Source organism: Pseudophryne corroboree, chromosome 6 (genome assembly GCF_028390025.1).
Source record: "Pseudophryne corroboree isolate aPseCor3 chromosome 6, aPseCor3.hap2, whole genome shotgun sequence".
Taxonomy (NCBI): domain Eukaryota; kingdom Metazoa; phylum Chordata; class Amphibia; order Anura; family Myobatrachidae; genus Pseudophryne; species Pseudophryne corroboree.
In genome coordinates, this window is record NC_086449.1 from 750836500 (window position 1) to 750863924 (window position 27425).

A 27425-nucleotide genomic window follows, 5' to 3' on the forward strand; every position below is an offset into this window, starting at 1 on the left:
GTGTCCTCTGCTGCCATATGTCCAGTGCTGCTGTATAAGTCCAGTCCAGTGGTGGTGTCCCTGTGCTGCTGTATATGTTCATTGATACTGCTGTATATGTCCAGCGGTACTGCAGTATAATTCCAGTGATCCTGCCGTATAATTCCAATGGTACTGGCGTATAAGTCCAGTCCAGTGATACTGCCGTATATGTCCATTGATACTGCCGTATATGTCCAGCGGTACTGCCGTATAATTCCAGTGATCCTGCCGTATGATTCCAGTGGTACTGGTGTATAAGTCCAGTCCAGTGATACTGCCATATATGTCCATTGATACTGCCGTATATGTCCAGCGATACTGCCGTATAACTCCAGTGGTACTGGCATATAAGTCCAGTCCAGTGATACTGCCGTATATATGTCCAGTGAGACTGCCGTATATGTCCATTGATACTGCCGTATATGTCCAGCGGTACTGCCGTATAATTCCAGTGGTACTGGCGTATAAATCCAGTCCAGGGATAGTGCCGTATATGTCCATTGATACTGCCGTATAATTCCAGTGATCCTGCCGTATAATTTCAGTGGTTCTGGCATATAAATCCAGTGATACTGCCATATATGTCCAGTGGTACTGCCATATAATTCCAGTGATACTGCCGTATATATATACCATGTTGCAAAGCGGATTACTGAGGCCATAACAACTATGCTGGTGCTAGACGTGCGTCCGTATCCGCCATTAGTGCAGTGGGACTGCAGTGCCAACCCTAGATGGGCCAGGTGTTTGTGCCGCACGCTTGTGTCGCTTAGCTTAGTCATACAGCTACCTCATTGCCCTCTTTTACTTCTTGGCATGATGTGCTGTTTGGGTACTATTTTTTTTTTTTTTTTAAGTGCCATCCTGTCTGACACTGCAATGCCAGTCCTCGATGGGCCAATTGTTTGTGTCGCTTAGCTTAGTCATACAGCTACCTCATTGCACCTCTTTTACATCTTTGCATGATGTGCTGTTTGGGGCCTTTATCTGCCCTCCTGTATGATACTGCAGTGCCACTGCTAGATGGGCCAATTGTTTGTGTCGCTTAGCTAAGTCATACAGCTACCTCATTGCATCTCTTTTACATCTTTCCATGATGTGCTGTTTGGGGTCTTTTTTTTTTTTTTTTAGATCTGCCCTCCTGTCTGACACTGCAGTGCCACTCCTAGATGGGCCAGGTGTTTGTGCCGCACACTTGTGTCGGTTAGCTTGGTCATACAGCATCCTTGGTGCACCTCTTTTTCATCTTTGCATCATGTCCTGTTTGGGGCGTGTTTTTTTTAAAGTGGCATCCTGTCTGACACTGCCGTATAAGTCCACCAATTGCAGAATTTTTGAAAAATTGCGGGCCACTTTCGACATTCAGCCACTGCATGTCACTACTAGATGGGCCAGGTGGTTGTGTCGCTTAGCTTACTCAAACAGCAACCTCGGTGCACTTCTTTTTCTTCTTTGCATCATGTGCTGTTTGGGGCCTAGTTTTTTAAATCTGCCATCCTGTCTGACACTGCAGTGCCACTCCTAGATGGGCAGGTGTTTGCGCCGCACACTTGTGTCGCTTATCTTAGTCATACAGCAACCTCAGTACACCTCTTTTTTCTTCTTTGCATCATGTGTTGTTTGGGGCCTATTTTTTAAATCTGCCATCCTGTCTGACACTGCAGTGCCACTCCTAGATGGGCCAGGTGTTTGTGCTGCACACTTCTGTTGCTTAGCTTAGTCATACAGCCACCTCGGTGCAACTTGTTGGCCTACAACAATATTGTGAGGTGCTCAGAATAGCCTGGAAATTAGTGAAAATGAATGTTATTGAGGTTAATAATACCGTAGGATCAAAATTACCCCCAAATTCTGCGATTTTAGCCATTTTTATGTTTTTGTCAAAAATCATCCAGATCCAAAACCAAAACACAAAAGGGTGGTTTTTTGCAAAACCAATCCAAAACCAAAACGCAAGCGGGGAATTATAACCAAAACACAAAAAGTGCCCGCTGCACATCTCTAATATATATTCTTTGTAATCCATTGTAATACATTCAATGGAAGGGTGCACACAGGCTTCACATAAATCAGGGTACATCTGCGTGAGCATCTGATTCCGCTATCTAAAATACACAGCGGTAATGAGCACCCTTAGACATACCAATAAATATAATGAGTGCATCCTGACGCAATTAACTGTCCGAGCAACACAGTACTGTAGATCATCGGCGATAGAGAATCTGTGTTGTACTTTATGAGAAGGGATCACTGCTACTGTACCATTTACACATCTACAGTATCAATGTGACTGTAGTTCTCTGTGATTTTCATATACAGTATACTGTAGTATTGTGTTGCACATTAATTGTAACCTGACCTGATCTCCCTCCTTGTCTGTGGACTGTGTAGGCTGCCAGGGGGGAAGGGCGATGGGGGTAGGGGGAGGTGGTGGAAAATACTGTGTTTTGCGATATGAGCCTCCGAGTCCCCTAAAACATATGCCATCGTTCGCTCCATAGCCGAGTGCTGTCACGAGGCGGGGGGTGTCGGGTGGCGGCCATTTTGTCAACTTGCTAGGTGATCGAGTTCAGTGTATCCGTAATGTGCATAGAGCTTGCCTAGCCCTTTCGCCCCTGTGTATTTTAGCTATGGGATTGTGACACTCCTTCAGCACTGCCCCGCAGCCTGCAAAACCGATGCCATTGCTCGCTCCATAGCCAAGTGCTGCCACGGGGTAGGGGGAGGCGGGCGGCAGCCATTTTGTTAACTTGCTAGGCAATTGAGTCCGGTGTATCCATAATGTGCATAGAGCTCGCCTAACCCTATCGCCCCTGTGTATTTTAGCTAGGGGATTGTGATGCTCCTTCAGCATTGCCCTGTAACTTGCAAAACGTATGCCGTCGCTCGCTCGATCAAAATCCACCACTTTTGTCACCTGTTCCGATGGTCTGATTACTGGGCTTTACACCGCAACCAGCGGACTATCACTGCTACCTATACACAGCACTCAGAGAGAGGAGCTCCTCTGTGATCCAGCTATTATTTATACACAGAAAGTATCTGCTTTTGGGACACACTGTTACCATTATAGTCACAACGGCAACATATGTTTCAGCTGTCTTACCATTCAACTTTTATATTTATTACAGCACTGAGCCTTACCAGTAACGTCCCCATTTGCGGAACTTAACGTGTACGGACATTATTATTGTTTACCATTACAGTGACTCCGTGAACTTGTCTAATTTTAATTGTGCAAATTTTACTATACAGTAATTATCTACTCAGGATTCCAATTGATAATGTGATATTAATAAAGCATTTTTAAAGTAATAACCACGTCAGCTCTCCTTTGTGTTTACTCTCACTCTCATGAGCGCAGCCTTCTCTACTTTTCTTCTTTTGTCGCTCGCTCCATAGCTGAGGGCTGCTACGAGGCAAGGAGTCACAGGTGGTAGCCATTTCAATCGAGTCTGCCCTGCTACAGAATTGTATGTGTACCGTACGGTGCATAGAACCTTATCCTCGTAGCCGCTGTGTATTTTACAGTAGAAATGCTCCTGCAGCTTTGCCCTGCTTTATGTAAAACTTGTGTGCACACTTCTATTGAATGTGAAAGTATAGTACAGTACGATAGATACAAAAAAAAAAAAAGTGTCTGGAAGAAACTAACATGCATTCGTACAGTACTTTAGGAATCAAACCTGGGGACTCTAATCATGGGAAGCGGAACACTTCACCACTCGAATACATTGCTGCCGACAGATGAATAAGCCCATTGGTTTTGATTATGCCGTAATGGCTACGGGGTTAGGACGCTAACATACAATATCCCTAACATCAATAGACCACAATGTACTTGTAACACGTCCGTTTGCGTCTGTGTACACTACTGGTTTTATTTGTTGATTTGTCTGCGGGACTTGGACGCTCACATGTTCCTAACGTACGGTAAATGGACTATACTGTGGCTTTATCATGTTTGTTTGCATCTGTATATACTGTACTATTGTATTTACAGTACGTCTGTACACTGTAATATACTGTATGACATACTGTAGCATATTGTAGCGTAATGAGATGCACCAGTAAAGTAGTTCTTACTATGTATTTCGGTATTGTATTTTACTGGAGACCACACGCATGCGCAGTGGTGATTTTAAAAAGTGACATCTGGTGGATGATTGCAGGTATAACACTTAAAGGTAACACCAAACGCTCTGTGTGACTCCCTACGACTAGGCGCGCCTCCCTGCGTCCAGGCACGCTGCATATGCCCAATCGTGACTAACGCCTCAGCCAGCCAAGAAACGGAGGACCCATCTGTATATCTGTTTTGAACTTGCAGCTCAGTATGAAGTCACAGGGCTTATAGATGCACGTTAACAAAGTGCACGCAGGTAAAGTGTGCCAAACAGTACAATTTACAGCAAAGTACAGCACAGCATGCAGTGTGCCCCTATACACAGTCACTATACAAAGCACAGCCACTTATGAGTCTGTACACAGCACAGCCAATACAGTAGAATACAGCGCAGCATACAGCAGCGTGCCCCTATACACAGTCACTACACAGAACACAGCCACTTGTGAATCTGGACACAGAACAGCCAATAGCATCATGCCTCCATACCAGTGGCGTGCGGTGAGGTCAGTGGCTGGTGAGGCACTACAGCCATAATGTCCACTGAATCCTGCCGATGACCAGAGCCGGCCCTAACCAATATGATGCCCTAGGCAAGATTTTGGCTGGTGCCCCCTAGCAGGGGCGTATCTAGCCATTGGCCAGGATGGCACTCGCCAGGGGCGCCAGCTGAGGAGGGGCGCCGCCTGGTTGTGCCACCCGTGGCCAAGGGGCAGATTCACTATGCCCCTGTGTCCCCCACCTGCAGGGATGCCCGGCAAAGACCACAGATAGCAGCAGCGGCAGACACTGTTCTTCTCGCCAGGGTCCGGCACCGCTCCGCAGTCTGCACTACAATCAAGTAACTCTTTAAAACTACAGCTCCCAGCAGCCATTGCTGCTGTGAGCTCCCGGCAGCAATGGCTGCTGGGAGCTGTAGTTTTGCAGAGTTACTTGATTGTAGCATGGACTGCGGAGCGGTGCCGGACTCTGGCGAGAAGAACAGTGTCTGCCGCTGCTGCCTTCTGTGATTTTTGTCGGGCATCGGATGACGACAACACAGGTCAGCAGCGGCGGATTGGGATGCCCCCCTCCCCTCCCGTTGACTTCAGTGGCCGTGCTCCGCCCCACTTTGGCCGATTCCTTTATCCGCGGCTGCGGCGATATGAGCTTCTGCGCATGCGCAGAAAAGAAGCTCATTCAAACTGGAGCCGCGGCAGTGAAGCTAGTGTGTGCTGAAACAAGTGACCAGGGACAGCGAGCGCACAGAGGGGCCAGGCGTCCAGGGCCAGGCAAACAGTGTAATAGCAGGGGGTGCCCTGGAGCCATACAACCCTTGGTCCCTAGGACCCAGCAGCCTGCAGCAACTAGAATCGAGACCTTGTCCTCAGACGGAAGCATGTGCAGGTTAGTGATGCCCCCCCAACTCCCACCTGGCGGCTGTGGCTTGCGCTGTATCCTCCCCCCTCCCACTTGGCAGCTGCATGCGGGGAGGCAAGGGACATACATCATGGGAAGGTGAAATAGCTTGTGTGTCAGCATCTGTTTGTGTGTCAGCGTCTGTCAGTGTCAGTTTCTGTATGTCAGTAAGTCAGGGTCTGTGTTAACATCTGTCAGTGAGTCAGCATCTATCAGTGTATCAGCATCTGTCTGTGTCAGCATCAGTGTGTCAGCATGTTTCTGTGTGTCAGTGTCAGCATCTGTCTGTGTGTCAGTGTCTGTCTTTGTGTCTGTGTCAGCATAAGTGTGCCAGTATCTGTCTGTGTGTCAGTGTGTCATTGTCTGTTTGCATGTCAGGGTCTGTGTGTCAACATCTGTGTCAGTGTGTAAGCCTCAGCGTGTCAGCATCTTTCTGTGTGTCTCTGTCAGCATCAGTGTGTCAGCATCTGTTTGTGTCTCAGTGTGTCAGCTGTGTGCGTCAGCCCCCTAGACAGAGTACACCCCCCCCCCACCCCCCCACCCCCCGAATGCAAGAACATACACAGTCCACCCCATTTTTTATTTATTTTTGTAGGCCAATGTGTTTTAATATTTTAAATGTGGGGGCCAATTATTTTTTTTTCCTGTGGGGGCCAATGTGTTTGATTGTTTTTTGTAGAGGCCAATGTGTGTGTTTGTTTTCTGTGGGTGCCAATATATGGGTTTTTTTTATGTGGGGGCCAATGTGTTTATTTTTTCTGTGGATGCCAATATGTTTTTTTTATGTTGGGGCCAATGTGTTTTTTTTTTATTTCCTACGGGGGTCAGTATGTTCATTTTTTTTTCATGTCGGTGGTCAATTTGTTTTGTTTTCTTGTGAAAGCCAGTGTGTTTTTATTTTATTTTTTCTGTGTTGTTTAATATGTTTTCTTTTCTGTAGGGCCAATGGTGTGTGTGTGTTTTTTTTTTTCTGTGGGGGTCAAATATTTTTTTTCTTTGGAGGCATAGCATAATGTGAATAACGGACATTATTGTGCGTTGTAATGTGAGTAAGGGACACTACTGTGTGGTGTAATATGAAATAAGGGTACAATTGTGTGGCCATGCCCCTTTTTTAACACACGCGACTTCCATATTTTAACTATGAGGGAGGGGAAGGGGCGCCATTCCCTTACTTTGCCAGGGGTGCTCGGACCCCTAGATACACCCCTGCCCCCTAGCACTGCCGCTAGTTCTGCAGGAGGTGCCTGGCATGAGTCAGATGGCAGCTCTGCTAACGTCAGGCGCCTTTTGTTTATTAAAATGCATCATATTAATTGCATTACTATGTGGCTAGGATGCACAAGCAGCTTCTGCTGATTAAAATGATATGCAGCATGCCTATATTCTGTGTGCGACTGCGGCTGTATCTGCATACGAAATGCTACATTACAGTGATGTCCAGGAACATAGGATTTCGTATGCAGATACAGCCACAGTCACACACAGAATATAGGCATGCCGCATATCATTTTAATCAGCAGAAGCTGCTGGTGCCCCTAAGCATACCAAATGCCCTAGGCATTTGCCTAGTTTGCCTATGCCTAAGGCTGGCTCTGCCGATGACCCCTAGCCAATGCCCGCTACTGCCTCTGAGCCGATGCCCGCTGCCACCGCCAATGGCTTACAAACTCGCCCACCATCAACTGACCCAGCCATCCACCACTAATTTGCATCTCAGTCCGATGCTGCCAATGCCCGCTGCCTGCTTGCTCATCATACTTGTGATATATTGTACGTTTTTATAGAAAAAAACAACAATTAGTGTTTGGGACTGGGAAGGGAGTGGGAGGAGGACATGAATGAAATTTTGTTGTCCAGGGCTTCCATTAACTTAATGGAGAAGGGTCTGAATGGGTTAAAAAAATAAAAATAAAAAAATGCCTGAGGGCATGGTATGTGGAACGGCACACATTCACATACCATGCCCACTGCATCCTGGTCAAACGCATTCCACTCCACGTTTTCGGGGTACCGTGCCAGGACCTTTGACTTAAATGTGCGCCTCAGCGGCGTCTGCTCAAAGTTCTCTCCTTCAGCGTGAACAAACACATAAAAAACGGCAGCATATTAATAGGCAGAACTCATGAACCGACCTCATATAATAGAGAGGTATATTACCAGTTAGACGCAGTTAGAGAGCAGCAGTCCCTCTTTTCTGAGCTGCAAAATGTGATTTTCAAAACCAAAGACCTAACTTACTGCCGCAAAGGGTGGCATCATAATACAGCACCTGCAGCCGGATTGCATGGTGGAACCGGTCACTACACACTGGAAGATGCTTAGCCTCAGTCAATCTCTCTGCTCCTGACACTAAGTGTCCTGTGCAGCTGTAGCTATACATGTATTAAAGTGCACAGACAAATATGCAATGTAAGACTTTTTGCTTACAAGGATGATCAGAAAATCCGTCCGTGACCTCATACAGCTGGCGGAACATTCATGGCACAAGGGCACCTTTGTAGATTTCCTTTATTCTATATATTCAGCTGGTGTGTGTATGCTGCCAATAATAAAATGTTAGCTAAAACTAATTTAAAGTAGACTAATAGTGCCTTAAGTCAGACTGTAGTCCCACAGTTCTAAGAATAAGGCAATCACATTCACAGCCCAGTATAAGATAAAACTGCTGCCTTACAGGGCACTACAAAGACACTGCAGCTAATAAAAGCACAAATTAGGGCAAATGTGCACACAGGAAAGTGCAGAAGACTGCGAAGGTCCTGCATCCGAAGACGCAGCGTGAAATCCTAGACAGCTGTTAAACCGAGAGCTCAGCGTCGGTGAGAAACCTAGAAAGCAGATGACAGGTCAGGTAGACGTCTCTCGTTAGCAGCAGACTGGCCGCGTACAGCTTGGGGGGGAGAGAGAGAGACGAACTAACCTGCTGGAGCCGGCGGAGGAGGTCGGGGGAGAGCCGCTGCTGGCTGTCAGGAGGACGGAGCCGGCGGGGGGAGAGCTGTCACCACTGCTGACTATGAGGTGAGCGGGAGCCGGCAGAGGAGGACGGGGGGAGAGCCGCACACACTGCAGGCCCACCGCTGCCTCCAACGCCAATCATCGCCGGGACCCGCCGCCTCCAGCGCTGCGTGTTGGTGATTGGACAAGCGGATCCAGCCATGGATCCGCTGTCCAATCACAGGTGCCTCGCTGACATGGGGGTGGTGTCCCGGTCAGCGAGGCACTTGGATTAGTGCCGCTTTCCTGATCTGTTTTCATGGGCTTTTACAGCCCAGTGCTAGGCTCCGCCCCCCGCACTGTCCCCGTTCCCATTATCCACGGGAGGCACTGCTATCAGTGCCTCCCAAAGTAATTTAAAGCAGGAAAATTATTAGAATTCAATAAAGAAGATACTTATGACACAGAATATGTGTCATAAGTATCTTCTTTTTATTATTTTAATAATTAATCACAGGGGAGGCACTGCCTCCCCTGACTGCACGTCCCTGCTCCATACACAGTTGCTTTCTAGAGCACAGCCACTTGTGAGTCTGGACACATCACAGCCAATACAGCAGGGTACAGCGCAGCATACAGCAGCGTGCAGCGAGTCCCCACAGTTACTTTAGAGAGCACAGCCACTTGTGAGTATAGAGTCTCAGCACAGCCAATACAGCAGCGCATGTTAGTGAAATTGCGCCGAGTCCCGGCTGAGAGCGCCTTATATAGAATCCAAGTCCCACAAGAATCCGATGCCGGGAGGATGACATTCGGCCTCAACGTGGAATCCGAATCTGGCAGGAACCCCCTGAGCTCTGGGTCGGGCAGACTTGGAACTTGGGAATTCAGTTACAGGACTTTACTCATGCTGCAACCACTCTGTGCAATGCCCTCCCGCACTTAATAAGACTTACTGTTGTTTCCAAACCTTCAAGCATTCACGGAAAACACCTCTTCAGACATCTTATCAAACATACCCGCATAACCTTCATAAGCTATCCAACCCAATTACTTCCCCTCTACATAGTCCTTTACATATGTTCTCTTTTTGCAGTCACACATCCCGCTGCTCCCATGCCAATACTGCTGTGTGACTGGATTATACAGCCCACCAAGAACATCTGCAATCTGGCTGGACCAGGATGTAATAAGTAGCACTTATTCAATGCCTATTTCCCTATAGATGCAAGCAGGGCCCTCTTGCTTCTCTGTCTGTCTGTCTGTTATTACCCAGTCTCTTTTTATTACTGCATTGTTCCCAATTGTAAATCACAATGGAATATGCTGGTACTATATAATTAATGTTGTTAATAATAATAATAATCACCATCACCACCATCAACATTATAATTATCATCACTCATCAGCATAATCTCACCTGTATTGTCCTGCACAGAAATGGTAAAACTTGTCTAGACAGAACAGCACAAGGAGAACCGTAGGGAGGATTCTAGACTGTCCACAAGGTGGCGTGCACACTAAAGAAATCCCTCCCAGCCATTTCTCTATCCAACTGTACTGTAAATGTTATCATTTATTTATTTATTGTTTACATGGAATCAGACAAATTATCTTGTTATAAAATAACATGATGCCCCCCCCCCCCCCCCCCAAAAAAAAAAACAAAACATCTGGTGAAGTAGGCAAAACAGATGCATCATCAAGATGAATGTCGTGACTTAAGGTGGGTACACACTAGGTACACGCTGGCTGAGCGACATTGTCTAGTGTCCCCCTCCCGGGCAGGTCCGCCCGCCGTTGGTATACACACTGTCGCACAGTGACGTCATGCCGCGGCCGTCCGGAGCATGCAGCTTTGGACGATAAGTCCAAATTGAAATGCATGCCCGGCCGCAACGTAACGCCGGGCAATGTCGCGCATACGCCCTGCGGCCGCCGCGCATTCTGCACCCGTTCGCACCGCAGCGAAAAAATGCGTGCGAACGGGTTGGAATGACCCCCAATGTGTCATGCCAATAAACATGTGCCGGATAAGCTACAGTATATGACCCCAGTTGTATTACAATTTATATATCCTGTGACATATGAGGGCAGTGCAGTAACTGTTTTCAGCTTCCATGCCTCAGGAGTAATTGCAGGGAGCGGTGATAGAGGGAGGGAGTCACTCAGACAGCAGCATTCCCAGTCATTGGGCTGCCGGAGGTGGCAACTGAATTAATGTACTTAAGGGGTCTATTTACCAAGCCTCGGATTGAGATAAAGTGGACGGAGATAAAGTACCAGCCAATCACTGTCTAACTGCCAAGTCACAGGCTGAGTTTGAAAAATTACAGTTAGGAGCCGATTGGTTGGTACTTTATCTCCGTCCACTTTATCTCCATCCAGGCTTAGTAAATAGACTCCTTAGTCCTGTATATAAACTGCTACAGACATTATTACACAAGCAAGGCCTGATTTAGAGGTGGTCGCTGCTGCGTCTGCTCTTGCGTCTGTTTCAGCACTTTCCCTTGTGGACTGACATACGCCTGAATATGCAAGCACATTCATACCCACCTTCAGCGTCTCTGCAGACTGTAACATCGCCAGTGATTCTGGGCACTCCACCATCGGCCCTACGGCAGACGCAGAGTCTCCATCTGAACATGGCCTCTGTGGTAGCGTCTGTGTGTCTGAGAACACAGCCGCTATCACTGACACACCCGCAACACTCCCATTACACGCCCAGACAGACCTGTTTTGTTTTTCACTTCAGGCCTCCTCCCTGTCACCTCCCAGGAGATTTGCCTCTACTCATTTAGTTAATTATGCTCGTCTGACTCCAGAATGGCCACTTTTTTGGTATCCTGCCGCCCGGTCAGAGACTCAAAGGGTGTCATTTCTTCAGCTGCCTGCAAGATAATTTTACACTTATGGATCCAGAGCTCTCCACCTTCCCCGGAACTATATGAGCGAAAACTTTATTGTTCTGTTTCATATGCACTGGATGGATCTCTCCAGAAGAAAACTCACACAAAAAAATGTCTTTGCTATGTGGGAAAGTTTTTATGATATTCTCCGTTATTCCACTAGAGAATCCGTATACCGCTGCTTCCGTACCTCTATGGTGTGAGACTCGCATGTACCAATTTCTTACTGAATCTTTTTGAGATTTGTTTTTATTTCTGTATGCTTCGTGATATGTGTCCTGTAATCATCCCTTTATCACACTGTACATGACTTGTTATAATGTACCTACATTTTCTACTTTGTCATTGACAGCTTCTATGTGGATTTGACTTCTGTACTTCGCTCATGCTTCAATAAAGCAAAAATTTAAAAAAAACAAAAAAAAGTAAATAAAAATCTAATCATGGAGAAATTTAGAGGGTTTTTAAATTCTTTCAATTTATTTGAATCCTCCTTCCCTGAGAAACCTGCACCCTGTGGCAATAGCTCTGGCACAATGAAAGGAAGCAGCAGGGGACTGGGATATACGCAAAGACAGAAAAGAATTGGACTAGAAGTGGCGCACTCCAACAATAAATTGAGACATAAAATGTAACTTTTATTAGTTTTATTACTAATAAAAGTTACATTTTATGTCTCAATTTATTGTTGGAGTGCGCCACTTCTAGTCCAATTCTTTTCTGTCTTTGTGTATAACTATATATTGGCAACAATATATTCAGTGGCAGCACCCCCCCCCCCCCCCCACATAAGTCAAATATATGATATAGAATATAACAAGGGTTTTTTTTTTGCTTTATCTTTGAATTCTTCATATTTTGCTAGTGCAGTAGTGTCCCCTCCCCCTTTTTGCATGACGTATGATTAGACTGGGATATACGCCCTGACCACTTTGTGCTTCTCTTCTTCTGTCCCACTGTTGGCCATGACAGCCGACCAGGGTCGGACTGGACAACAGGGAAAACCATAGGGATTAGGTTCCAAACTGTATCCTAGTACACTTTAATTATACATTATACATATGTTACCTTATACTGCACAGGACTATGGGCCCAGCCCATGCACTCTCTTACAGTTAGCTGGGCCTCTGTTGTGGTTGGCCACACCCCCACTATTGCCTGGCCACACCCATAAGCATGGGCCCCTACCACTATATTACCCTGGTGTGCCCTTCTTGCCCCAGTCCGACACTGCAGCCGGCTATCTCCCTTGTACTGTGCTGCAGCAACAAAACAACATAGACACCAGCTCAGCCACTGCACAGCAGCCAGCCAGAAAAAACACCAGCGTTCAGCATCCCTGATAAATAATTATTTCTTGATTTTAATAAATCTGCTCAACATATTTCATTTGTTGGAATTTTCTTACTATCCAATCTGCATGCACTGCACTCCCTTGGCTAGTACAGGATGTGGTTGACTGCAGTGATGTGCGGTGAGGTGAGGCAGAGCCTTTCCCGTCATACAAATGTATACGCCAGAGTTTTAACTATATAAAATATATGAAAAATGCAATGCAAAGAAGATATTATAAATATCTTCATTGTATTATTGTAATAATTTTATTAGTCAAAACTCTGGAGTAAAAGGTCTCTGATACGTGAGGCAGTGCCCCTTACCGCCCCCCACCTATCTCTTCTGCATATCTCTGATCAAAACTCACCAAATTTCCAGCAGTATATACTACTGCCCCTGTGTATAATACCCACATGTATATACTGCTGCACCTGTGTATAATACCCACATGTATATACTGCTGCACCTGTGTATAATACCCACATGTATATACTGCTGCACCTGTGTATAATGCCCACATGTACACTTGGTCTCACATACTGGGCGGGATGTAGCAACATACATTGCCGCCAATCGCAGCGATGTTGATTGTATATGTACTAACATATGCGATCAACATCGCATTGTGGTTACGGAGGCCCCCCGTGATACCTGTGAGGTTGTGTGCGGGGAGTATCCGTCACCTCCCTGGGCTCTCCACATTCCGGCGGGAAGCAGCAGCAGGCTGTCCCCGGCGCCGCCTCCTCCTCCCTGCAGCCGGAAGGACCTGACCTCCGGCTGCGTGCTAGGGGGAGGAGGAGTTTACCTTCCAGGTCCAGGCTTCCTGGAGAAAGGTATACCGGGAGGGAGGGGGGGCGGCGGCCGGCGATAATAAGCCCATAGGCTCCTATAGGGTATCACCATCCAAAGATGGCGATACCCTCATGGGCGAAAACGTGGTGGCCAGGTGTTAGTACATACGAAAATGCGATAAAACCTCCGAAAACGGGGGTTTTATCGCATTTTCCCATTAGTACATCCCGCCCATTGTGTGTATATCTGGCTCTGGTACTAGCCAGTGCCTCCTGAGCCATTTACCTCACGGCACATCCATGGTCGACTGTATTGCCGAGTCTACAGTTACATGCTGGGAGTGTTATTTGTCTATGTTCCCTCCAGAGCAGAGATGCAGAGTGTAGTGACCAAGTCAGTGCATGGAAAATGCATTTTCGCAAACATGACCAGTTCTCTTTATATTCTTTCTAACAACATAAGAGTAACCTTAACCTAGAGAACATTTTAGCATCATCTACAAAACCATCAAACTTGCTTTATTTACACAGAGCTTAGTAGGAGATGCGTTATAACTGTGTATAAAGACCCTAAAGTGTCCTGCCCTACGTTGCCTATTATCAAGGTGAAGCAGGGTCATTTACTGCCCAAGGGATTAAAAAAGTAGTTGATGAAGGCATGGCCGAATTAACCCTTGGGGGAGCTGGGTTACTTAAAACAGGGGGGCCCTCCCCTCTTGTCAAGACAGCCCACTTGGCTTTGCCCGCTGTGTTTGTGCTTCCTCCCCCCTCTACCTTCATTCGGCAGCAGCAGCGCAAGTCCCTCCAGCACTCCTGCAGGGCCGCTGAGAGCCGACAAGTTCCTGGGTACTGTCCAGAGCCTCACCTCCCCCGCTTCCTGCATCTCTCTGCTTCACCCCCTTTGTCTCTCAGACCCACCACCGTGTCCCTCAGCCTCACCCCACCCTGTGTCTCAGTCTCATAACCCCCCTTATCTCTCACAATCATTCCCCAACATGTGACTTTCAGCCTTCCCCCATGTCTCTCAGACTCTTCATCCGTGTCTCTCAACTCTTTCCCTCCCTCCAACCCCCTGTTTCTTAGCCTCACTACGCCACTCCCACCTTGTGTCTCTGGCTCAGGCACCCTCCTGTGTCATTCCCCATCTCTCAGTCTTACCAGAAATCTACATGCAGCATATAGTGCACACAAAGTATAGTAGAATGTCTATGTACATATGCTCACCTCTTTCTGATCCTCAGCCCCTCGGCACGCTAGTGGCCACTGTATACAGGATGACTCCATCACTTCTCTACCCTCTCAACAGCAGAGCTGGGGCTCAAGCTATCCTAACTAGACCTGCCTCCTCCCTTCCTCTGGCTCCTGCTTCCACCTCCTCCCACTGCTGTGGGCCTGCGGCTGCAGTAAGGACGGATGTGGGGGCCAAGGACACAGTGCTGCAAGGGGGGCAAATAATGTCCCCCTCCTCAATAGACCTGCGGCTCAGTGCTTCTGCTTCTGTCGGCAGGAGGCTGGGTCAAAGCAACTCCAGCCCGGGGAACCCTTTCAAAAATGGGGGCCCAAGGTACTCACCCCCATACCCCCTCCTTTAAACCGGCTCTGGACGAAGAGGGAGAATGTTAACTCACCGCTCTGACAAATAGCACTCTCCCTCTTTCAGCTGCTTTTCCAAGCGCTTGGAGGGAATTTGCGCATCTGCCAGGCAAAACTTCCCAGTGGAACCCGCGGCTGATTGGATAGTGCTGTGTGCGGCAGCTGGAGTTGTCAAAATTCATAGCTGCAATTATCGGAATGGTCAGTGCCACCAAACCGTTCTTAACTTACGATTGCTACATATGATCATTTTAATATCTTTGCAGCATATGATATGATTTTTTTTTAGATACACTTTTTATTTATAAACGATCTATTGATCTTATCATGCCTTTATGCATACATTCTGTGTGGGCCGAAGAAGAGATAAAGAATGTCTGATCTTACATTTTTCATATTCAGGATGTGGTATAAGCTCTACCTAAATCTTGATTCATGCAGAATTAATTAATACTACTGTTGTTTTAGTCATATTTTTTTCTGATGCTCTAAATCTCCACCTTAAGTCACATGCAGGGGTGTTTTAAGAAAGACGGGGGCCCATGTACAAAATCTGTGTGGGCCCCCTCCTCTCTAGGATGCCGTAGACTCAGAGTTTACTCAGGTCTCTGGAAACATTGCGTCCGCCGTGTTCCTGGAGACTAAGCTCTAGTGCGCATGCGTGGGACTCCAGAAACATGGCATCCGCCATGTTCCTGGAGACAAATCTGTACTGTACATGCGCAAATCCCGGGAAAATGGCCGCCGTGATTTCTCCTGAAGCAGCAGCACTGACGTGGGACTCCGGAGAGGTAAATGATTAAACATGGGTGCAGGGTGTGGGCCCCCCTGGGACCCAGGTGCACCGCACACACTGCATCCATTATAAAAATGTCTATGGTTCCAGGTCTCTCCTGGATTGTAGATTACTTTGAAGTGTCCTTTCTAAGTCCTTTCTGGATGATTCTGAAAGTGTTTCACCTCCGTGTGGTTATTGTTTTCTATTGCAAAAGTAATAATAAAGTAAGATCATGAGGACTTCTTGGTGTAAAGTTAAGCTCTGGGCCTGATTTATTATTTTTCTGGTCTGTTTAATAGTTTAGACCACGCTTGCTTTTAATGACCCAGATCAGTGACATCAACCAGAGCAATGCGATACTTGGTTTAAAACCAATGGGGGTGATTCAGAGGTGGACGCTAATTGCATTGCTGCTGTGTCTATGCGGGATCAGTATGAATTGCCGGTACAGGGGATCCCGGCGCTCATAATACCGATACCGGGATCCCACTGATGAGAAGACCAACAGGAAAGAGTAAGGGGTGTTCTGCCCTCTCCCCACCTCCCTAACCCTAACCCACCCTTCCAGCAGCCTATCCCTAACCACCCCCTTTAGTGCCTAACCCTAACCACCCCTGCAGAGGTGCCTAATCCTAACCCCCATCCCTGCTGCTTAAACCCAACCCTCCCTCCCCTGCAGCCTAACTCTAACCTCCAAAAGGGGTGCTTAACCCACCCTCCCCACAGCCTAACCCTAACCCCCCACCTCCCTTCAGCCTAACCTTAACCCCCCTGGCTGACGCCTAAAGCTAACCTCCCTCTCCCGGCCCTAAACCTAATATCACAGGGATAGTTACGGTCGGGATGGCGCCTGTTGGGATTCCATTGTCGGAATTACCATCCATTCGGAGTTCCGACGTCGGGATTCTGAAGGGTGTCGGGATTTCAGTGTCGGTATTTCGACTGCCGTGATCTCGACCGAATCCCATCTATGCTAATGGAGCCGGAGGTGCCTGAGGGCTAAGGACGTCCACTGCCAGCATGGCAGATCCAAGCGCTGTATTCAAAGATGCAGTGTTGGATCACCATCACGACCATCGTTTGCAACACTGGGCATCTGTGTAAGCCTAAGGCTTCTTAGGTTGGCCGCCTCATCTGCACAGCCGAGGCCACAAGGTCTGTGTCGGAAGATGCAGACACTGGCCTAAGCATTCCCAGAAAAGGGGGGAAAAGCGTACCCATTTCCGGGAACGCTGTGCCCTTCCCTCCCCAAAACAGCTGCAGCCTTAGGGGGCGCTGTGTGCGACGACGATGGACCTGTTTTTTTCTCACATGTGCAGAACAGATCCAGCTAATGCGCGGTCCACCCACCATCGTATGAATTAGGATCAATGATTTATTCTTAATGATTTCTGGTCTCGATACTTTTTACAAAGTGATTTCATTGGTAAAACCCTACAAGTAATTTTCATGCAAGTTTGGTCCAATGCACCATTGCTGTGATCAATTCCCATTCCTAGCAGAGTAAATACTTACCACAATATCAGCACATTGTAACTTAATTGATTCACTGAACATTTTAAGGTAAATATCAAAAATATCCTCCATTGTAGTAGAGACACGAAGCACATATAAAATCGCGTGGTTCCGGAAAAAGCCATATGTACAATGATCATAAATAAGATTTACATTTGCTTACCCTGGTGGAAAAAAATTCCGGCTACCCACAGAACTGAGAGGAATAGGGGGAAATATTCTGTGCAGTTTAGTCTGGAGAGAAAGTAAAGATGACACTAATTAAACAGAATACTTGGAAGCAAACTTATGTTATACACAGGAAATATAAAGTTCTAAACAAAAATAGTTTTTTTTTAAATTTAGTATATATGTTCCTGGGGTCCAATTTGGTTCCTGGGGTCCAATTTCCTCTACAACTTGATTTCACAAAGGGTGCAGTTCTCAGAAGAAATTGTGACCAAGATGAAACGCGTCAGGATCCTCTTGTTTCTGGATTGGATGACTGTGACACCCGAGTCTGCCACAATCCTGAATTTAGGGGATAGGAGTAACATGCTACCAGTTCCTGATTCCCTTTAACTAAGCCTGTTTTTACTTAAATTCAAGTGAGTGGGATTTATGGCCCTCATTCCGAGTTGATTGCTCGCTAGCTGCTTTTAGCAGCAGTGCACAAGCTAAGCCGCCGCCCTCTGGGAGTGTATCTTAGCTAGCAGAAGTGTGACCGAAAGGTTAGCAGAACAGTGCTGAAATTTTTTAAAGCAGTTTCAGAGTAGCTGCAGACCTACTCCTTCCTTGCGATCACTTCAGTCTGCTTAGTTCCTGCTTTGACGTCACAAACACGCCCTGCATTCTGCCAGCCACTCCCCCGTTTCCCCAGGCACGCCTGCGTTTTCGTCTGGCACGCCTGCGTTTTTTAGCACACTCCCAGAAAACGGTCAGTTACCACCCAGAAACACCCACTTCCTGTCAATCACTCATCGATCAGCAGAGCGACTGAAAAGCGTCGCTCGACCTTGTGTAAAACTGCATAGTTTTTTGTGAAAGTACTTTGCGCGTGCGCACTGCGGCCCATACGCATGCACAGAAATTACGAGTTTTAGCCTGATCACTATGCTGTGAACAACGGCAGCTAGCGATCAACTCAGAATGACCCCCTATATCTCTAGTTATGTTATAAAATCTTTTATACAGTATTATGCTATGAGATATTCATTATTTGGAGGTTAAAAGTTGGTTACAAACTAACCAGAGCCTCAGATAAGCACTTAATTGTATTGCTTATAGCATACCTCCCAACTTTAGTGTTCTGGGGAGCGGGACACTTGCGCGGCGAAGCCGCGCGCGCTCCCGAAAAAGGGGTGTGGCCTATGAAACGGGGGCGTGGCTTTGCGGGAGGACCCGCGATCGCGAGTCACGCCCCCGTTTTCGTCACTGAGGGGGCATGCCCAGCGCTCTGTGAGCCGCTGGCATGCTCCCTCTCCCTCTGACTCCACTGAATAGACGCTGTGCGCATGCGCACAGCGTCTATTCACCGCTGCTCTGCTAAGCAGAGCAGCGATTGACAGAGCCTCCCAACTGACCCCCCCACCGCGGGACACTGCGGCCCGCGGGTGGGACAGCGGGACAGTCCCCAAAAAACGGGACTGTCCCGCGAAAATCGGGACAGTTGGGAGGTATGCTTATAGTACGAGCTCGACACATAAGCATTAGGATAAAAATTCTCTAGGTGAACTGTTGTTGCACTTCCGTATTGGGTGCTACTGGTTTTATCTTGTATATACTGTGTGTGTGTGTGTGTGTATATATATATATATATATATATATGAAGAAGGTTGTGTGGGTGGTATTGGCGATATTCCTCTCCTTAAAGCTGGATGAATGTCCTTATCCCTCCTCTAGGGTAACCGGACTCCTTAGAAATGCACTCCCACGTTATAATGGGATGGCAGCCCTTTTCTCCCGTGGCTTGCTGCTCAGGCTAACCAATTTAAATCTAAAAGACAAAAAATGAGAATAGGCGCCTCCTAGTGCATTATCTCACATAAATCGTGACCTCCACCTATAGTAACACCCCAGTGAATTCAATAATCCTGGTGGTGCTGCTTTAATACCGGGGAGCAGCACCACCAGGATTATTGTGATGAGAAGTATCCCCAGTACACATTGAGATACGTGGTATTATGCGATTCAATTAGGTGGTTGGAATTCCACCATTCAAGGTACACCTTGAATTCACTGGGGTGTTACTATAGGTGGAGGTCACGATTTATGTGAGATAATGCACTAGGAGGCGCCTATTCTCATTTTTGGTCATATATATATATATATATATATATGAGACAGAGAGACAGAGTAATGGCCATCACTCCACCCAAGTATGGGTGCTCTCCCAGAAATCGGCAGATTCCTACCAGTACACGTGGACAGCACTGCTTTTAAATCACACGCTACAGTGCTATAATGTTATGTCACTGTTTCAGATGCCTTTATTGTTGCATCTTTCATCAGGGTAATGAAAGCCGTGGAGTGCCGCCCATGTATTGCTATGTATAGAATATCCTCTCAAGCCACGGATAAAAACAATAACATAAAACAACAAAACCGGAAGGTGCTCAATTATTGTATATAGAAAATAACTGTTGTAAAACAAACACTGGGGCAGATGTATTAAGCTTGGAGAAGGGATAAAAAAGTAATAAACGCACCAGCCAATCAGCTTCTAACTGTCATTTTTCAAACCCTAATAAATGCTGGTCTATCACGTCTTTATCCCTTCTCCAGGTTAACACATCTACCCCAATGTCCTTGGCACTGGCGAATTTATAATGGGTGCAGTGTGTACGGTGTACACGGGCCCCGTGGTCCAGGGGTCCCACATCGCAAACCCTACACCTATTATTTCTAATACTCACCCTCCGGAGTCCTGCAGCGCAGTAGCAACACTGCAGAAATCACAGGGAAAATGATGTGGCGCCATATTCCCGGCGTTTTGCGCATGCACCGCAGGAAAGTCACTGGAAAAATGGCCGCTGCATCATTTTCCCAGAGAGCTGTGCATGCACTCTAGGCTCTGGGACAGCGCTAGGGTCCCCTAAGGATCCTCGTGCCCAGAGCTACAGTGCTGCTAGAGAGTAGGGGGCCCAGATGAAGCCTGCACGCGGGCCTCCTCCTCTCTAGATAAGCCCCTGGCACACGCGCACGCGTGTCTCCCTGCTGCACACCCGGCTGCACACTGAGAGGCTGGCTGCTGCATGTAGGGGGAGCTGCAGTTCCTCTCAGGCTGAGAGGAGAGAGGCGCAGCGTGTGTGTCGTCCCCCCCCCCCCCCCCGGCGGCCAGCCCACGGGACTCGGTGGACTCCAGCGCAGTGGTGACCAGGTGATTGTGCGTGGATATGCGGGGGAGGGGGTGGGGGGGACATCAGCCAGCGTGCGTGCGGGAACCGGGGGGGGGGACGGGACATGGGACGGTTGGGCCGCGGGAACCGGGGGAGCCGGTACTTCACAATAATGAGTGCGGGAACCAGGAGGGGAGGAGCAGGCGCCAGATTTCATAATATTATGCTTTGCCACTGTGAGTGCAGGAAGGTGCTGTCTGTGGGTGGGTGGGGGGATGATCATTGTTCCTGTGTGTGCTACCTGTCTGTCTATGTGTGTAGGAGGGGAGGATGGGGGGGGGGGGGAGTTTGGTCATGGTGGTGCATATGCTGCCCGTCTGTGGAGGGGGGGAATGATCATGCATGCAGATGTATTGGGGTGGGATGGATGTGTGTTTGTGGTGCATCAGTCTATGTGTGGGAGGGGGGGTTGTGGTGCCTTTGTTGTCTAACTTGGTTGTGGTGGGATGATGGACCTGGTGCCTGTGCTGTCAGTCTGTTGAGGGGGGGGGGGGGGGGGTACATCTCAAATGATATGTCCGCGTCAGGACCCCGATATCAGCTGCCATGAACAACAGTGTGTGTGTGGGGGGGGGTGGAGCGGGAATGCAGCTTGGCTTTCGCTAGTGATATCACCTGTCGGAGGATGTCGCTGACGACACATTGTCAGTGACGTAGTGCATACACACTGGACGATATCGTGAACGATGTGTCCAAATCGGGCGTATTGTACACAATATCGCCCACTGTGTACCTAAGTGTATGTGTGTGGGAGGGGGGAATGGTTGTGCCTGTGCTGTCAGTCTATGCAGGGGGGTGCTGCGGGGGAAAGACTCATTGCAGGAATAATCAGGCAGGAGACAAGGAATTCACAGACTTTTCAATGTTATTTAATTCAATATTTTAATCAATGTGAAAAAGGACTTACCTATACAGTATATACCCTATCTGGACTGTCCATGGTCTGATTGCAGTTCCCAGCGGCACAGAAGAATGACGTCACACAGGGCTGCCAGACCACCTAATATTGAATTGAATAACATTGAAACGTCGTTGAACCCTTCATATTTTGCCTGATTATTCCGGAAACGAGTGCCGCTTGCTATTCAATTGTATATATGAAGGCAACTGCACTCTTATTATAGTACATACTGGGATGAGTGCTATGTCATAGTATATATATATGTGTGTGTATATATATATATATATATATATATATAATATGTATAGAGAGAGGACAAAAGGAAGCACTCAATGGCTTTCTGTTAGGTGAGAACAATTGTGATACATTCCAGGGGCTTGAAAGGGTGATTGTCCCCAAAACATTGGCATTAACGGTCAGTTTCTCACCTAACTGACATCCTTGGAGTGCCACCTTTTGTTCTAACTCCAGGAGGGCTCCAAGCCAGGTAATATGGGATGAGCTGCAAGCTGAGTGCCTGGCTATAAAACATAGGGGTCAATCCTATTACCCATGAAGGGTGCAATGTACCGTTGCAGCGGCATTTAAACATTGCAGGCTTAATCTGGTTAGACTTTTTTCATTGGTTTATACCCAATTACTTGGAAACTCCCCTTTCAAAATCCTGCGTTTGCCACTGCCTGGTCCTTGGGTAACATCAGAATATATGTTGAAATATGAAACCACTTGAGGGTATCAAAATAAAATAAAATCCACTCCTATGGTACATTCTTTCATCCACTTTGACGGTTTCCATATCTGGAAGACAGCCCAGCTCCAAACTAATGGGAAAAACTCATAGTGTAGTAATTACATAATTTAATAAAAAGAAATAAAATCACGTATGATGAAAGTACTTGATGATCAGCATAGTTATCACAAACGAATCACCTGAATTTCCAAGGCGAAAATGTCCACTATATGCAAGTCCACCAAGAGATTATGAGAACTTCCAACAGCAGAAGTACCTCCTGGAATGAGGGTGTCTTTAAAAGGTGAACAGGAATCTCCAGGTTGTTTAGTGATGGGCTGTCTGTACTGTATAATTGTATCTGGGATGCTGTTTATTTATTCTGTTGCAGTTTCCAGGATGCTCAATGTACTGCGTAGTGGTTACTGGGATGCTGGTTTTTATTCTGTGGTGTTTGCCATTATGATTAATGGACTGTATGGTTTTCACTGGGATGCCATTTGTATGGTATGATGGTATCTTGTATGCTTTCTTTAATTGTAGGCATGTCACTGGGATGCTATTTCTATTTATGATTAGGAGCTATGCAACCACATCAGTAATTTTAATAGACTAGTAAATGATAGATATATTAACCCCTATATTAGTCACTGTTCAAATATAAAATATAAATAATGCAAGGGATACTAATTATTTGGACACAAAGGCCCAAATGTATTAAGCTTTAAAAAGGGATAACGTGGAGATGAATAAGGAGTGATAAATGACCAGCCAACCAGTTCCTAACTGCCAAGTAACAGGCTGTGTTTGAAAAATGACCGTTAGGAGCTGATTGGTCATTTATCACTCTTTGGGGTAAATGTAAGAAGCAGTGATAAGAGTGGGGAAGTGAGCCAGTGGAGAAGTTGCCCATGGCAACCAATCAGCTGCTCTGCATTATTTTATAGTATGCAAATTATAAATGTTACTTCAATGCTGATTGGTTGCCATGGGCAACTTCTCCACTGGTTCACTTCTCCACTCTTATCACTGCTTTATACATTTACCCCTTTATCCATCTCCACTTTATCTCTTGTTAAAGCTTAATACATTTGGGCCAAAGAGTATTTCAATACACGGTAGGGTTGCCCATATCCCGACAGCGGCATACCGCTCGCCAGAATGCCGGCAGCTGGGTGAGCATAAAGAGTCCCTTTGCGGGCTCGGTGGCGTGCTGCACTCTCCACAGGATCTATTCCACACCCAAGAGTGGGAATAGTCCTGTTTTTCAGGGATCCTGACGGCCGGCAAATTGAACGAATCCCCAACATACACACAGAAAGATTAGAAGAGTTACTGGTATGAGGTGTACTAGTAATAACTTAAAAATATACTTCTGTATTAGTACTTGCTTTAAAATATTCAATCTATTACTGATGTATGTAGCTTGTAATGATATTAAGTTATTTCTCGTTAGTTTTTATTAGTATTTTGTTTTCCTTTATGTAAACACTGAACATGTTAAACTAAGCATGATTGCAAAAAACAAACTGATTCCAAAGTACTTAATATATTGTTCTGTTTGCCATCAGATGCATATTATAGCCTTGGTGAAAGAATATATCCGGTAGTAATTGGTGGGTTTACTCAGAAAGGGAAATGATCTCTTCCTCTTATAGATATTTTGTATTTCCCTTCAGATTAAACTGGACGAAGAAAGAAACTATAGGATTTAACCATTTAGCTGAGAGCATCTATAGCAATATATTCAATAACAAGTTTAATGTGAAAGTTTATGTGTAATTTGTCACACAAGTGATATATGTCATAAATTGATTATTATAGACTGAACAAACTTCAATTATAGACAAGTTATACATATAGACATAATTGCAGATTTCATAATGATCCAATGAAGTAGAGAGGGTTCTGATCTCAATAGCGTACATTGTAGAGAGGTTGTGGGTGGACACAAAGGAGGGAATTCAAATGTTTGAAAAGTCGGTTGGGTGTCTGTTTTTTCCTGTTTATTAGCTAGGAAAAAAACGGACACCCAACTGACTTTTCAAACAATTGAATACCCCCCATTGAGGCCAATTAAATTCCAAGCTATTTGCGACTCGACACCATGTCCAGAATTACATCAGGGCATCATCACTCACTTTCACACTGTAGGGTATATTCAATTGATGTCAGATCTTTTTCAACGGAAAGGGTCCGACAGTTCAGTATTCAATTTGAGGCCAAATCCGAAAGGTTTTGGCCGTTTTCGACAAAGTCAATCTGTCTTTTTTTAAAGTCGGATTGACATTGTCAAAAACTGACCCAAAAAATGTTAGATTCGACCTAAAAATGTCGGAATTGCCATTTTTCCGACAAGTCAGAATTTTCGACATCAATTGAATAGACCCCTATATGGGTAATGAGGCAACATGAGTAATCTTTTGACGTGATGCTGTTACTAGCATTCCGATGGCACATTGCTGGGAGTTGACTCAGCCCCAAAGGCAGTGCGGAGCACTACTTAATGGGTAAAGGTGGTAGGCATGGGTGAAGTTTTGAGAGCAATTTTGAAGGCTGGAATAGTGTCTGATAGAGTGTGACGACGCTGCCGGCCAATTCCACAAATACGCCAATTTGAGAACTGCCGCATGTGCCGTACAGGGTTCACTTTTGACACACGAGATTATTTAAATACTTTCAGCTGCCACCAGCAAAGACTTTTCAACGTATTACGGACGTTGCAGGCGTCTTTAGCTTTACCTGTCACACACACACTGCAATACTTAGAAAAATAGATAGGCGTGAGCCACACAGGCGTTGGAGTTCATAAGAACAACAGGATCAGAACTAAAATTAGGATTTTAATTTCAAGAATACTTCAGAGCTTTGGTTACAAAAAGGTTACAAAGATTATTAAGAATATTTTAAAAACACACAGAATACAGCAATCTCAATAAATGAAAAGGAAATAAAAACTTACAGAAACCTTTACACTTACGCAAACAAGTTTTAAGTATTTCTGTTGTGGGGGACTTCACAGAAACTCAGGTCACCTCCAGCATACTAGCTGACCCCCAAGAGATCACAACTCCCATTTTCATGAGTGGGACAGATATAGTCTCCAGCTTCATCAGGCCCCCTCCCTTGGGATTTTTAACCACTTTCCTGCTGGACAAAACACCTACACCAGGTTTTACATACTTGGTGCTTGGCAACAGCCAAGGGGAGAGGTAATGAGTATACTGTAGGAATCTCTTTCAAAGAAAGCAAGGTTTATGACGTTAGCCAGGAAACAGGATTCCTGGTCTGTTTACAGCCCCTCTGTTGACACAACAACAAATGGCCTCAATGTCCAGAGCTTGCAAATCTCTGCTTTTGATGTAGGAATGTCATCTCAAACTTTATGGTCTGCAGATCTCTCTTGGCCTGGACCTATGGGGGTCAAATGCAGGACATTGCATGTCAGCCATGTTGTCACATCTTGGCTGAAAAGAATACTAAATTATATATATACAGTCACTTGAAAACATTATTGGTGATTATTCCTGCAGGTAATCACCACACCTTAGATCACATATAATTTGTGATCATCCTTTCTCTATTCAAACGTGACATAGAGTATGTGAGGACACTTCAGGGAAATAGGAGCAGAAATTAGAGATGTGCACCGGAAATTTTTCGGGTTTTGTGTTTTGGTTTTGGATTCGGTTCCGCGGCCGTGTTTTGGATTCGGACGCGTTTTGGCAAAGCCTCCCTGAAAATTTTTTGTCGGATTCGGGTGTGTTTTGGATTCGGGTGTTTTTTTTACAAAAAAACATCAAAAACAGCTTAAATCATAGAATTTGGGGGTAATTTTGATCCCATAGTATTATTAACCTCAATAACCACAATTTCCACTCATTTCCAGTCTATTCTGAACACCTCACACCTCACAATATTATTTTTAGTCCTAAAATTTGCACAAAGGTCGCTGGATGACTAAGCTAAGCGACCCAAGTGACCGGCACAAACACCTGGCCCATCTAGGAGTGGCACTGCAGTGTCAGACAGGGTGGCACTTAAAAAAAATTAGCCCCAAACATCACATGATGCAAAGATAAATAATAAAAAAAGAGGTGCAAGATGGAATTGTCCTTGGGCCCTCCCACCCACCCTTATGTTATATAAACAGGACATGCACACTTTAACAAACCCATAATTTCAGCGACAGGGTCTGCCACACGACTGTGGCTGAAATGACTGGTTGGTTTGGGCCCCCACCAAAAAAGAAGCAATCAATCTCTCCTTGCACAAACTGGCTCTACAGAGGCAAGATGTCCACCTCCTCCTCATCCTCCGATTCATCACCCTTTTCACTGTGTACATCCTCCTCCTCACAGAGTATTAATTCGTCCCCACTGGAATCCACCATCTCAGGTCCCTGTGTACTTTCTGGAGGCAATTGCTGGTGAATGTCTCCACGGAGGAATTGATTATAATTAATTTTAATGAACATTATCTTCTCCACATTTTGCGGAAGTAACCTCGCACACTGATCGCTGACAAGGTTACCGGCTGCACTAAACACTCTTTCGGAGTACACACTGGAGGGCGGGCAACTTAGGTAAAATAAAGCCAGTTTGTGCAAGGGCCTCCAAATTGCCTCTTTTTCCTGCCAGTATACGTACAGTATACGTACAGTTACTTGCCTACTTGGATGCTGTCACTCATATAATCCTCCACCATTCTTTCAATGGTGACAGATTCATATGCAGTGACAGCAGACGACATGTCAGTAATCGTTGGCAGGTCCTTCAGTCTGGACCAGATGTCAGCACTTGCTCCTAACTGCCCTGCATCACCACCAGCGGGTGGTTTTGGAAATCTGATCCTTTTCCTGGCAGCTCCAGTGGCGGGAGAAAATGAAGGAGAAGCTGTTGGCGGGTCACGTTCCGCTTGACTTGACAAGTGTCTCACCAGCAGGTCTTTGAACATCTGCAGACTTGTGTCTGCCGGAAATAGAGATACAACGTAGGCTTTAAACCTAGGATCG

General features: G+C 46.2%; 1 protein-coding gene across 2 annotated transcripts in view; it reads right to left on the minus strand.

The window, feature by feature from the left end:
• The window catches only part of LOC134933392 (leukotriene C4 synthase-like), a 116550-nt gene that overhangs the window by 27186 nt on the left and 61939 nt on the right, over window positions 1-27425 (minus strand). For both annotated transcript variants that reach the window (XM_063928539.1, XM_063928538.1), the window contains exon 4: window positions 17567-17637. In XM_063928539.1, coding sequence (XP_063784609.1) covers window positions 17567-17637 — 71 coding nt within the window. The remainder of the gene's footprint in view (window positions 1-17566; window positions 17638-27425) is intronic.